The 12,464-nt window shown below is 49.5% G+C and overlaps 1 protein-coding gene across 1 annotated transcript in view; it reads left to right on the top strand.

Annotated features, from left to right (window-relative positions):
• The window catches only part of ABTB2 (ankyrin repeat and BTB domain containing 2), a 175,396-nt gene that overhangs the window by 118,236 nt on the left and 44,696 nt on the right, over nt 1–12,464 (top strand). The window contains exon 2 of the mRNA XM_030332454.1: nt 10,012–10,158. Within this exon, the coding sequence (XP_030188314.1) occupies nt 10,012–10,158 (147 nt within the window). The remainder of the gene's footprint in view (nt 1–10,011; nt 10,159–12,464) is intronic.

The following is a 12,464-nucleotide window of genomic DNA, read 5'->3' as shown; positions in this document are numbered from 1 at the left end:
TTTCACTGACACGTGTTTTTCTATGACCCACAAGCGAAGAATGAATTTTACATTTTATATGGTTGAAAACATTCATTAAAAGACGACTGTTTCGTGACACGTGAAGGTGAAATGCGAATCCATGTTGATACTTTCATACATGGAACACGGCTATGAGCATTTGTTTACATGTTGCACGTGCACATTACACGGGCCGAGTTGAGTAGTTGTGACAGAGACCTGCAAAGCCAAAAATATTTACTCTCTGACTCTTTACAGGAAAAGTTTGCTAACCCTTGGATTAGTACTGGCTCCAAGGGTGGGTGGAGAGAGGGCAATGATCTGTTAGCCACCACCCAGGCTGTTCCAAATAAACACCATCTAGTACAAATAAAGTGTTTACTGTACAAACACAACTTCATGACAAGTTCCCATAGGGCCTCTCCCTAAACTATCATTGTTCCTGAACCTTTCTAAATCGACTTTTCCTCTCCCTTGGAAGACCCATCTAACCCCTTCGTGAGACTGGTATTTACTCATCATCAGCTGAGATGTCCCTTCCTCCAGGAAGCCTTCCTGGACCACTAGGCCTGGATAATCTGGCTTGGACACCCCTCCTCTGGGCTCTTTGTGCTGTCTCTAGCCCTTTTCACACAATCTTGACTTGGCTGTTGTACCATCTACCCTCCTTCCCTAGACTACAAACATCAAGAGGGTAGGGAACTTGTCTGTTCACTTTACTATCCCCAGAGCATAGCTCCTTCCGCACATGATTAGGTCATCTATAAATAGCTGTTGCATAAATGAGTGAGTGAATGAATGCAGAATAAATAACCCCTCTCTGGTGAGTAAAGCATGATTCTTTATCAGTGTAGACCACAGTGGTCTTTAGGAAAATAATGGGATAGGTTGGCTTTGGGTTCATCCCTTCCTCCTAATGGTGGTAAGTACTTTTATACGGTATCTGATGGCTTCATTCCAAAGCCATTGGCTCTGGGAATCAGTGAAGCCATTTATAAGAATATTCCCATTTACTACATGCTTACTATATGTCAGGCATTTTGCTAAGTGCTCACTTAACCTCTTTTAATCCTCAATCCTGAGAGCTAGGAGCCTTTTACGCAGATGAGCAGATTGAGGCTCAGAGATGTTAGGCAACTACTCCAAGGTCACACAGCTAATAAGATTCAGAGCTGGGTTTTAAACCCTCTTCTCTCTGACTCATGCTATGAAATCATCTAGAGAGTCCAATAGTCAAAACCCTTTGGAATGGGACCCAAAGCCAACTGAAGCAGGTTAGATTTGTTAGAAGAACTCGAGCGTAGTAAATTTCTGACTAATGTACTCATGATCTGTTAATAAATGCCTTGGCCATCTGCCCGGGACCTTGTGATATTTGCCTCTTTTTTAACCCCCAAGGGGTGACTTGTGCACGTTTTGGGTGCTTGGCTCATTTATCCCTCTCCTCCCCTCTGGGCTGATGCCTGGAGACTTCTCTGCTCCCCTCTTTTTCCTACTGGCAGCACTGGTCTCTAACAGGAGATGTGGCTCAGGAACCACACCTGTCCAGGGTTTGCCTCTTCTCCCACCCCTGTGCCCACCGGTACCCCCAGGCCAGCACCAGCAGCCCGAGACTCCTTTTCTGGGTTAGTGATTCTGGTCGTGTGGTGTAAAGATTTCCCTGGCTGTCCCCGTCCTCAGGTACCAGCGTATTGCAGCCTGCACCTGTCACAGCGGCTGCTGGAGGTCTAGGCCACCATGTGGCTGCATCGTGATCACACAGGCTCAGTGAGGTAGGTACACAGCTGGGCTGAGTGTCTGGCAGGATCCTCCAGGAAGTGCCACTGGTGATGCAGCCCCTGAGTCACCTGGAGTCACCACCAGGTGAAGGTGCTGGTTCTCAGAGGGGCAAATTCTTGGAATGAGGCACGCAGACAAAATCTTACCACCGCATTAGCAATGTAGAACTGTTTCTGCCTGGATTTCTTCCAAAAAGAATGTCCTTTCCTCTTACCTTTGTGTGTGTGTGTGTGGGGGGGTAATATTTCTATAAAACAGGTTTTCCTTTTATTTACCTTTTTTATTTTTTGCCTCCATGAGCTCACAATGGTTTCATAATGGTTTTGTTTTTATTAAAAATACAGGTAGTAATTATTTAATCAGTAGGAAAAAAAGTATGAAGAATAATGGAGAAAAAAGTCATCTAAAATTCTCCCATGCAGAAATAACTATCTTTTATGTTAGATGGCCCCCATTCCAGGCTCTTTATAGGTAACTCAATTATAGTAGTTTCCTTTTTAACATTCACTTGTTTTCTTATATAAAAATTTAATTTCCGATAACTAATTTTCTGCCACATTTGAAGTTAGAGATACTCCTTTGCTCAGAAGAAACATTGGTCACCCTCCTCATTCTCGAAGGCTATCCTTCCCTCCCTACCCCCATTTCCCTAATAACAATAATATTTTACTAAGCCAATAAATCATAATCATTGTAAAAAAAGTTTCAGAAAGCATGGTAATTCAAACAGAGACAGAATCACTCTTACCTCGGTGGCTGTGTGCATTGACTGGGGGAAAGGCTGATATTTTAGGGTGATGACCGTGTGTGTGTATGCACCCATGCGTGCTGAATGTGTTGCCTTTATACAAAAGTGGCTCTGTGCTGGCCTTGGCTCACAGGAATTACGGTGCTCGCCCACTGTGGGCCAAGGACGGCATTCGACAAAGGACCATGGTCATGTGGTGGCTTCTTTTTTTTAAGAGGCGGCGGTTCCAAGACTCGTGCTTTCTGGTCACTCAAGCTCTTGGTGTGTTACATCAATACTTTGCAGAGAGGCCACCCAGAATCTCTTAAAAAGTATTCTAAACACCACGGAGATGTTTTTCCACGGGAAAAAGCTCAGTAGGTCACTGTGAGTTTTCTGCTCCGTGCTGCCCAGTGTTGTGACTATTGCTGGTTTTTCCAGAGTTCACCTTTAGGTTTAATTTCCTGAAATTGATCTGCTTGGTTACTCTGGCTTTATTTCACTCTCTTGCAAAGAGGGGAAATGGCAATGAACAGACTGCATTTTATTAGGTTTTTTACTCTAAAAAAATTAAGCAGCAATCCACGATCTCTACTAGTTCGTTCTTTTATGGGCTCCCAACTTGTGTCCCCTGGGTCTGTGACAGAACCGATAGGCACCCTAATGACACAAGTGGCCAGAATGCCAGTGAGCCAGCATCCCTCGTGGAGACTCTGGGCTCCCCCCTACTACTTTGTTGGGCTGTTGTTTTCTGGTGGCCCCACTCTCCCCCCGTAAATCCTCACCCTGCTGGGGGCTCCCCTGAGAATTGGATGAGTCAGTCCTGAGGTCACAGGTGCTGTTGCCAGCTGGACGGGAAGAGGGTGGCCCCAAGGCCAGCTCCCCAAGCAGGTCTGCTGCCAGCCAGCCCAGGACTGTCACAGCTTCCAAAGGGAGGTGAGTTCCAGCCCAGAATTCATGGTGAGGTTTGCTTTTTACCATCTTTTTAAAAGAGAACTGGGGATGCTGGCAAGGAGCACGCTGCACTTCAGCAGCCTTTGATCTTGCCCTTGGTTCTCTGGCCCCTAGCTCCCCGGGCAGTCGTAAATGTGTCTTATGATTTTACTGTTTAACAGTGAGCTCCTAGTCCCCTGGGCCTGACTTAACTGGAAGACCATCTTTAGCCAGTCGTGTTCTGATAACTTAGCCAGAGTAAGGTGTTAACCAGAGCGCAATTATGTTTGCTTTTAATTTCCTGACCCTGAAGAAGAAAGGAAAGTGCACTGCTAATGGGACTGGGGAGTGGAGAAGGAAATGTTCTGTCCCTGGCCTTGAACGGGGGAGAGCCGCATGTGAGAGGTGGTTGTACGTGGTGCTCTGGATTCCAGGGTCGGACAGGCTGGGTCAGAATCCCACCTCTGTCATCTTCTAGCTTAGTGACCTTAGCCAAGTGACCCAGCCAACAGTGTGCCTCATTGGTAAGTGGAGCAAGTGATAGTATTAGCTACTAGCTACTAGAAATAAGACCGCTGCGAGGGTCTTCGTGTGGGTTCGAATGGTTCATCCCATTCCTGGCATAGAGTACCTACCACTCACTACGGGGTAGCCCATCTCCATTCGGTATTAAGCCATGGTTAAACCCCATTTCCCAAACTCAGACCACGCTCCTGCCTCCCGGGCTCTCATCTTCTCTCAGTTGAACTTTTGGGCCTCACAGTATCGTGGTCTCACCTTCAGATGGGTCCTGGCCAAGAGTTCGATGAGCTATCAGTTATTCTTGATGAACCCTTTTTGCATGGGTGATTGCCAGTTCACCAGGTTTTTTCTTCTTACTTCCTTCGTCTTCCCCTTGCCTCAACACCCACCCCCAACCTTAGAATGTCAGGAGCAACACCACTCGGTGAAGTTTCTCTAGAATGGACTATCCTTACGCTCCATTTGGGTCTCTCTGAAAACTATCCATGCTTTAACTTTTCAGCACTTTGTTTCAGCATGACTAATATCCAACACTGGGCATTAAACGTGCTATATATAAAATTCCAGATCAGAGAATGGAAACACTTTTTAAAGAGTAAAAAAGTGTTGGATTATGTGGGCTGTTTGGAAACCATTCAGCGGGGCAATATAATTTTTATTTTCAGAAGCTTATGGATTGAACCCCACCCAAAGCTTCCAGCTCCTAAGAAAACCAGTAGAATCCACCCTGCCAAGTTTCCTCACAAGGGCAATAAAAGAGTAATCCTCTGCATCCCGGTTTTCATTTTAAAGAAACAGGAGACAGGCGGTGGCCTCTGCCGTCTTCACAGATGAGCTTCCCTGAGCCGGTTGCTAGTGAGCCCGGTGGGCAGTGTCACGGGCAGGGGTGGGAGAGGGTGCTGCACACACAGCCTTGCACAGACACCTGAGCCCACTGCAGTCACGCTGCCCTGAAAACATGTACAGGTCTAGGGAGAGCACTGGTAATAGCTTGTTGAGTTGCGGGGACAGTTATATTACAGTCTTGATGGTGTTTTGATGACCGGTCAGAAAAGCTGACCCATAAATCTATCCAGTTTTCACACACGAAAAAGTACTTCTTCTTTACCCTTAAAGTTGAGTGTGTGTGCTGCGGAGGGAGACTGGAGCTGTGGGGGAAATTAAACCGTAGGAAATAATAATAACAGGGTCTGTTTGTTCCCACTGTTGACAGTTCAGAAGTTAAAGAGTGGAATGAAAGCGGGGAAGAAGGTTTGGAAGGCTACACTTCAGTGCTAGAGCACACAGAGAGGCCAGACTGTAGGGTCCCGGGGCTGGAGAAGACTCTAGAAGCCACCGACTCTCCCCGAGAACAGAATGAAATCCCCATGGATTTGGCCTTTGGACTAAGCCCTGCTTCTGAAAAACCTGAGCACTGAAAGTCTGGTTTGTCAACCCAGTGTGCAATCCATCTGCTTCTGGCGTGGCGCTTGCTTGGGGGAGCTGGCAAGCTGCAAACTGAAACCCAGGTTGATTCCTGGTTGGCAACCCCTGGCAAGAAGGCGGGGTTCCCAGGCCTCTGCTCGGTGGCTTTCCCATGTAACTCAAGGGCGCCCTCTCTGGGCGCTGGTGGAGAATCAGCTGGGAAGAAAACGTGTTGCTTTTCCAAACCCAGGGCCGGCACAGAGCCAGGTGACCAAACTCACAAAACAAAACAGCTCAGAGAAACAGGGAGCAGATACGCGTAGGCTTCTCAGCTCTGCTGATTTCCTGGGAGGTGCTGGGTATTTCCCCCGTTCACTGGCAGAATTGTTTTCATCCTTAAATTTCAGAGAAAGAAAGTTCTTCTAACCTGTGGAAAGGTACTTAAATGCCCTTGTTGCAGGGCAGCGGGGAGTCATGGAAGAGGACTGACCAGAGTAAGGGCCGGCAAGGATGGGACAGGACTGGTGGGGGGAGACAGGAGAGGAGGCTGCTGTAGCATCTGGTGAGGGGAGACAGTGGCCCGAACTGGGGTCCCGGCAGTGGCGGATGTTTGAGATGCTGAAGTGGTAAAAGCAGCAAGGCTTGTGGTTGATCGGATGCGTGCAGGAGGAGGAGGGAGACTTGATAAGGATGACTCATGGGCCGTCCTTGTGCAATCGGGTGGATGTGGCCCCGTGCTCAGGAGGGGACGGTGGAGGAGGGAGCCGCAGCTTTAGGGGATGAGATAATGAGTTCCGAGATTCAGGAGTTGGGCAACCACACTGAGAAAAATCGAGGGAGGGAAGATTATGGTTCTGTGTGTAGACTGAGAAATGTGGAGGCTTCACCTACAGTCAAAGTACACTCGAGTGGAACACTGTTTCAACAGAAATGCTGATTTTTATAGAAGGTAAAGGATAACTCCATCAGACTTACTACCTCCTGCTGCTCCCGACTCAGTAGGTCGTGTCGCAGTAATGATCTGAGTTGATGCCTGTGGGTTTTCTTTGTGACTTTTACAGAGTTCAGCAGGATTGATCAGGGATGTCCTTGTGAACTGATCACAAGAGAAGCATTCCAACATGCTTTCTTTTCAATCGTGACGGAAATAATCTTTCCTAAAGATTTTATTCAACGGAAAAAAGAGAGAGATGCTCTTTCTGTGTGTTGGGGTGGGGGGAGGTGTGCGCACACGTTTCTGTGTGTGTGTGTGTGTGTGTGTGTGTGTGTGTGTGTGTGTGTGTTTAAAATCCCTTTTTCCAGAATGACCTTGCCCTGGGCCCCTATCATAAGGCTGGGAATTTGTGTGGGGCTAAGAAGGCACTGACGTGTTAAGAGAACGTAAAGATTTTCCATCTCCACGGAGAGCTGCTGAGGAGCAGGCTTATAAGAATTTCAGATTGACATAAAAAAGGCTTTTGTAAGGGCAGATGCAGAAGACAAGTGGTGGAGCTGCATTCTGGAAAGATCCGAGGGAATAAGAGGACAGCCTCCATCTGTAGACTTCCATGGGCGGCCTCCAGGGATCCTTGGCAAGAGGTGCCTAGAGACCCATTAAAAGGAAAGTGCTGTTTCTGGATCTTAGTTTCTCTTTCCTCCTGTCAGACCCCGGGGCCCAAACAGAATGGAACCCCTCTTCTCACAAATCTCCTAGGGTTGTTTAAAGGACAGGGCGGCCACAGGTAGGCCGCCATTTCATTTCAGTAGCTTGAGAGTCAAGAGATCGAAATTCTAGCCCCAGTTCTGTTTCTGACCCTCAGTATCCTTGGGCACATCTTCTGGGGGCCTCGGTTTTCTCATCTGTAAGATGGGTGCAGAGAGTACATCATGAAGTTTTGGGGATCCAGTGTGATCATGCGGTGGGGTTATCACAGCGCCTGGCACATAGTAAGCCCTCAATGGAAGTCAGACGTGGCTGTTCACTGGCAATGGCCGCCCCACCTCCCTTGCCGGAAGAATACATTACTCCATGTTAAACGTCTCTTAAAAGCAAAAGGTACTACGCAAAAGCTCTGATGCCATCAATTATTATGATTAATAATAGGTTCGTAATTACTTTTGCCACAATATTAAGTGAAAGCCCCTCTGCTGGGTGATGACTAGGAAGATAGGAACCGTTATTAATGGAGCTGCCAGCTCGTGTTACTGGATCCATTGACATAATATTTCTCCCTGGGAATCCTTTGACAAATCGGCTGAATTTCCTATTCCCTTGCCCTAAGCACTGTAAATTTGATCCACATGTCCCCAGTGTTGTTTCTGTAGATTAATAATGAAGAAGGGAGGGGAACACAGCCTGCACAGGACCCATAGATGTGTGGAAACTCTCCCAAATGTTTGGGCTGTCTGTGGGTTAGAGCTTATAGAGTGTGTGTGTGTGTGTGTGTGTGTGTGTGTGTGTGTGTGTGTTGGAAGGGGTGCAGATTCCCTTTCATTTTACTTGTTTTAATGCTCAGAGCCAGCTCTCCCTAATGTGTTTGGGCACTCAGCTGTCAGGGAGAGTTTCTGCTTTGGGGAACAGGGCTGGGGCGTAGGGGGAGCCCAGTCGTGCCCTCCCCATCCTCCCACTGGGAAGCATGCTTTGAGGAAGTGCTCTGATGCCCTGCCTTGCTGCGTCAGCACTAGATTTGATGGGAGGGGCCGCTGCCATCCCGGAGGGCTGAAGGGGGGTTGAGGGGGCAGTGAGGCAGCACAGAGGAGGGCAGGGAGGCTGGGTCAGGCGAAGGGCAGGCAAGGAGGGCAGGGCTGATTGTCAGCTGAACCTGCAGAGCGGTCAGAGAACTCTGCCCAGGTCCGGGCAGAGGAAGAGTGTCATGTGTGTTTGCCCCACGGGAGAGGAACACACAAGACGCAGCAGGGGGCTTCCTGGGTGAACCAGGCGGTGGTGATACAGCAGTATCAGCACATGCACAGTCCACCGACCCGGGGCAGCCACGGGAGAGCCTTGGTGGTGCGCTCGTCAGACGTGAGCTTACGAGAGGGATTAGGTGTACACATTTGAGAGCCCGTCAGATCCAGATTCAAATCCTAGCTCCGCCTCGGGGTTGAACAAGTTATTCAAACTCTCTGAACATCAGTCGCCCAATATCTAAAATGGGGACAGCAGTGCCTACCTTACAGAAAGAATAAATTAAAAAAAATTTTTTTTTAATGTTTATCTTTGAGAGAGAGACCAAGTGCAAGCTGGAGAGGGGCAGAGAGAGAGAGAGACACAGAATCCGAAGCAAGGTCCAGGCTGTCGGCACAGAGCCCGACGCGGGGCTCGAACTCACGGGACTACAGGATCATGACCTGAGCCGAAGTCGGACGCTTAACCGACTGAGCCACCCAGGGGCCCCTAGAAAGAATAAATTAGAAGGTGAAAATTAAGGCTACATTCCCAGCATGTAGCAAAAATGAGAGCGACAGCCCCCAACAGAGCATTTCCTCTGAGCCACACGCTGGTGCAACATTGACATCCAATAGCTCATCAGTCCTCACAGCCACACAGTGAGGGAGGTGCTCTCCTTATCTGCGCTTAACACGCAAGGACTCTGAGGCACAGAGAAGTGCAGTAAGTGGCCTGAGATCACACCGCTGGTTAAGTGACAGAGCCAGATTCGGGAGCCCAAACGTCCCAGCTCCAAGGCCCCGTCTTCACCACGCTGCTCGCCGTCTATAGCAGTCACCATCCTCATTACATTTCCGTGTGCGGGACAGGGAATTCTAACCCAGATCTGGCCACATCCCAGGGGCTCTCCAGCTATCTCAAGGCATTTTAAGAGATATTCCCAAAAGTGACTGATTACGGTCCTGTGGGTATTTTTCTTTAAAAAAAAGAAAAAAGAAAAAAAAAGCGCAGGGGGCTATTGGACAAAGATGCATTGATCACAGGAAGAGCAGTTACCAAAGGCTGGGAATCTCTGTGGCCACATGCTCTTGAGAACCAACATGTAATTTTAAGCCAGTCTGATCGCGCTTTTCTCGTGCTTTCTAAGAAGCCACACAGTGAGTTGGAGAAATGTACAGACTGTTACCCCCTGGGATTGATTTTGACGGCTCTTCCCCTCTGGTGCTGAAGTGCTAATGAAAAACACTAATTGAACTTGGCCAGTGGCTGGGATGTTTCCCCTCCTTGGAGTGGAGAAGACAGCATCTCCTACACCGTGGTTTGTCCTCGTCCCCTTCTTGGCAGGAAGAAGGAAAGGGGGCAGTATGAGGACGTGAGAGGACTTGGGGGGGGGGGGGGGGGGGGGTGATCCCACCCTTTGGGTGGGCATGGTGGACATTTACGTCCCCTGAGGTCCATGAAGGCAAAGCCAGGTCTCTTCGTCACCCCATCATCCTGAATGGAGCACAATGCCTGGGCCGAGGGAGGCGTTGTAAATATCCAGTGAATGGAGAAGTGCAGGAGTGAATGAGTTCCCGTATGGCCCATGAGCTTGTAGAGGCCAGTGCCAAGAAACCACCTCTACAAAGGGGGCCCCGCCTCATTCTGGCTTTTGTAGAAGTCAGATATCCTCAAGTGCAGCTTTGAGATTTGCCCACTGACCCCACACCCCACCCCCAACCCCAGGAAGGACCTTTGCTTCCTTCCTGAACTTACCTGTCTGCCTATTTCCCCACAGGCGTCCTCTCTCTCCCTGCGTACTTCAGTCCTTACAATGGCGGGTCCCTGGGCCACGATGAGCGAGCTGATGCATACGCCCAGCTGGAGCTCCGGACCCTGGAGCAGTCCCTCCTGGCCACCTGCGTGGGAAGCATCTCCGAGCTGAGTAAGTGGGGCGTCCCAGTCTAGCTGGCTCTGAGGGAGAGGTCGGGGAAGAGCTCACCTTTTGGATTCTGGCCTCCTCCTCTTCTTCCTCCTCCTTCAAACTTCCTGCCTTTTCTCTGCAAGCTGGACCCTTCCAGGCCAGAGAGTGCAAACTCAGGGCCCACAAACATGTATGGTTTGATTGGCCTGTGGGCTTGATCATAGACAAATCTGGACTTCTGGTTTCTCTTGAAACATCAGATGACCATTCCTGCATGGCAGCGATCAGGGGGAGCCTGCTTTCCCTACGCTGTCATCTACCTTGGTATTTTTCAGCCTGGCCCCAAATGCTCTGCATCTATAACTGTTATTCTTCCTTAAAAGAAAGCACCCCCCCCCCCCCCCCCGCCGAAGTCTCAGTGTAGAAAATGGAAGATAGAAGCAGAGCTCCTCTGGCTGAAGGGAGGTTGTGTTGGCGTGTGGCCTCAGCCCTGCAGTGACCCTGGGCTACTTCTCCTAGGATCTCAGGGCTCTGCAGGACACGGGGGAATGCCTTGGTCTAGGTCATTACCGTTTGGCAGCTGCTTGAAAAGAGTGTGTTGGGTGAGAAATCTCATTCATCTCCTGATCTCTCTGTCTCTCTGTGTCTCTCTCTGTCTCTCTCTCTCTGTGTGTCTCTCTCTGTCTCTCTCTCTCTCTCTTTCGTCCCAATTATTTAAGAAATCAAACTGCCCACTCCTCCTTAGTTCTCCCTTCCTGTGCCATGGGACCTCCCAGTGGTGGGCGGTCCCACATCCAGGGACAGAAGTGCATGGTGTGGAAACAGATGGAGTTTCACTCAGCTCTCCCCCTTCCCATTTCTGATTTCCTTGAGCTTTCTGAATGGTGAATGACAACCTTTTTGCTTCTTCAGGACACAGCTTCCTCCCTTCCTCCCTCCATCCTTCCTCTCCCTTCCCAGAGCGGGAAAGAAAGTGCCTGGTTCAAGGTCACAGAGCAGATTCATAACAGGGCTGGGAGAGAAAGCAGGACTTCCAGCTGTCTGTCTCCTGGGGGCGCCGCAGCAGTCAGGGCCGGTACATAGCTGCCCCGGGACCCTGGAGGAAGTGGGCTCAGGTATGTCTGCCTTAAGTGGCCACCCTTCGAATTGCTTCGGGCTGTGGGCTTCCTAGATGTGGCTAGTGGCATAGCCACCAGCATCTCAGCTGAGATCAGGTTTGGAGTCTGATCCTTTCCTTTTACCATGGCAGCTTCTGTGGGCGTTACCGTCCACAGCCGGGCAAAGGGAAGCCCATTCAGAAACTTTCCTCAAGGGAAGGGCTTGCCATCATCTGCCCTTAACATTCAGCCCCTATTGGTTCTTCCTTTTATAAACAGCCCAAGTTTTAGTTTGCCCTTTTGCCACCTCCACTCCTGTCAACTCAGCCCAAACTAGAGCCATGTCAGATACCACCCATCTGCTCAGTATCCCTCCATCCCCCTACCCCATTGCTTCCCAGCTCACTCAGTGAAATCCAAAATCCTCACCATAGCCCAAGATCTAATATATGATCTGGCTTCATTGCCTACTACTCTACTCCTGTTAACTGTGCTCCAGCCACCCTGGCCTCCTGGCCAGGATTCTCCCAGCCCAGGGCCTTTGCACTAGCTGTCCCCTCTGCCTATGACCATTTCCCCCCAGAAACCCAAATATGTTTGTCCTTCATTTTCTCCAAGTCTCTGCCCAAATGATACTTTATTAGACAGGCCTTCCCTGAGCACCCCCTTCTCATCCCTCCATCTTCCCTCTTAGAACTTCAGTTCTTTCAAAGCACTTGTAACTATTTACTTGTAAATAGTTCATCATCTCTTTCCTCTGCCTAGAATGTCGGCTTCATGAGAATAGACTTTCTCTGTTTTGGTCCCCACTGTACTGTGTCCCCGTGATTAGAATAGTGCCTCATCGTGTGTGTGTGTGCGCGCGCGCGCGCGCGCGCGTGTGTGTGTGTGTGTGTGTGTGTGTATGCTTGTGTGCGCATGTGCGTGTGTGCAGAGGAATGAGTTCTGAGTTGTCCAGTGTTTGCCTCCTAAAACCCACCTAGGATCTGTCCACATCCTGGCCCAGCCACTCCTCAGGGCAGAGGGAAGAAGCATCCCCGTAACATCTTCCCCAGACGACTGAACAGGCTGTGTCATGTGCCATGCTGCCCCACCTCCCTCACCCTGAAACCAGGGATCTTGTGAACCCACTCTGCAGGAGGGAGGAGACAAAGGTGGAGGCAGATAATGCAGATTTTATGAAACTGAAGAACTTAATGAGGCTAGTGATACTTGGCACTGAACTCCTTG

The sequence above is a fragment of the Lynx canadensis genome, chromosome D1 (genome assembly GCF_007474595.2).
Source record: "Lynx canadensis isolate LIC74 chromosome D1, mLynCan4.pri.v2, whole genome shotgun sequence".
NCBI classification, from domain to species: domain Eukaryota; kingdom Metazoa; phylum Chordata; class Mammalia; order Carnivora; family Felidae; genus Lynx; species Lynx canadensis.
Note: the sequence above shows the minus strand (reverse complement) of the source record. Positions and strands in the feature narration are given on the sequence as shown.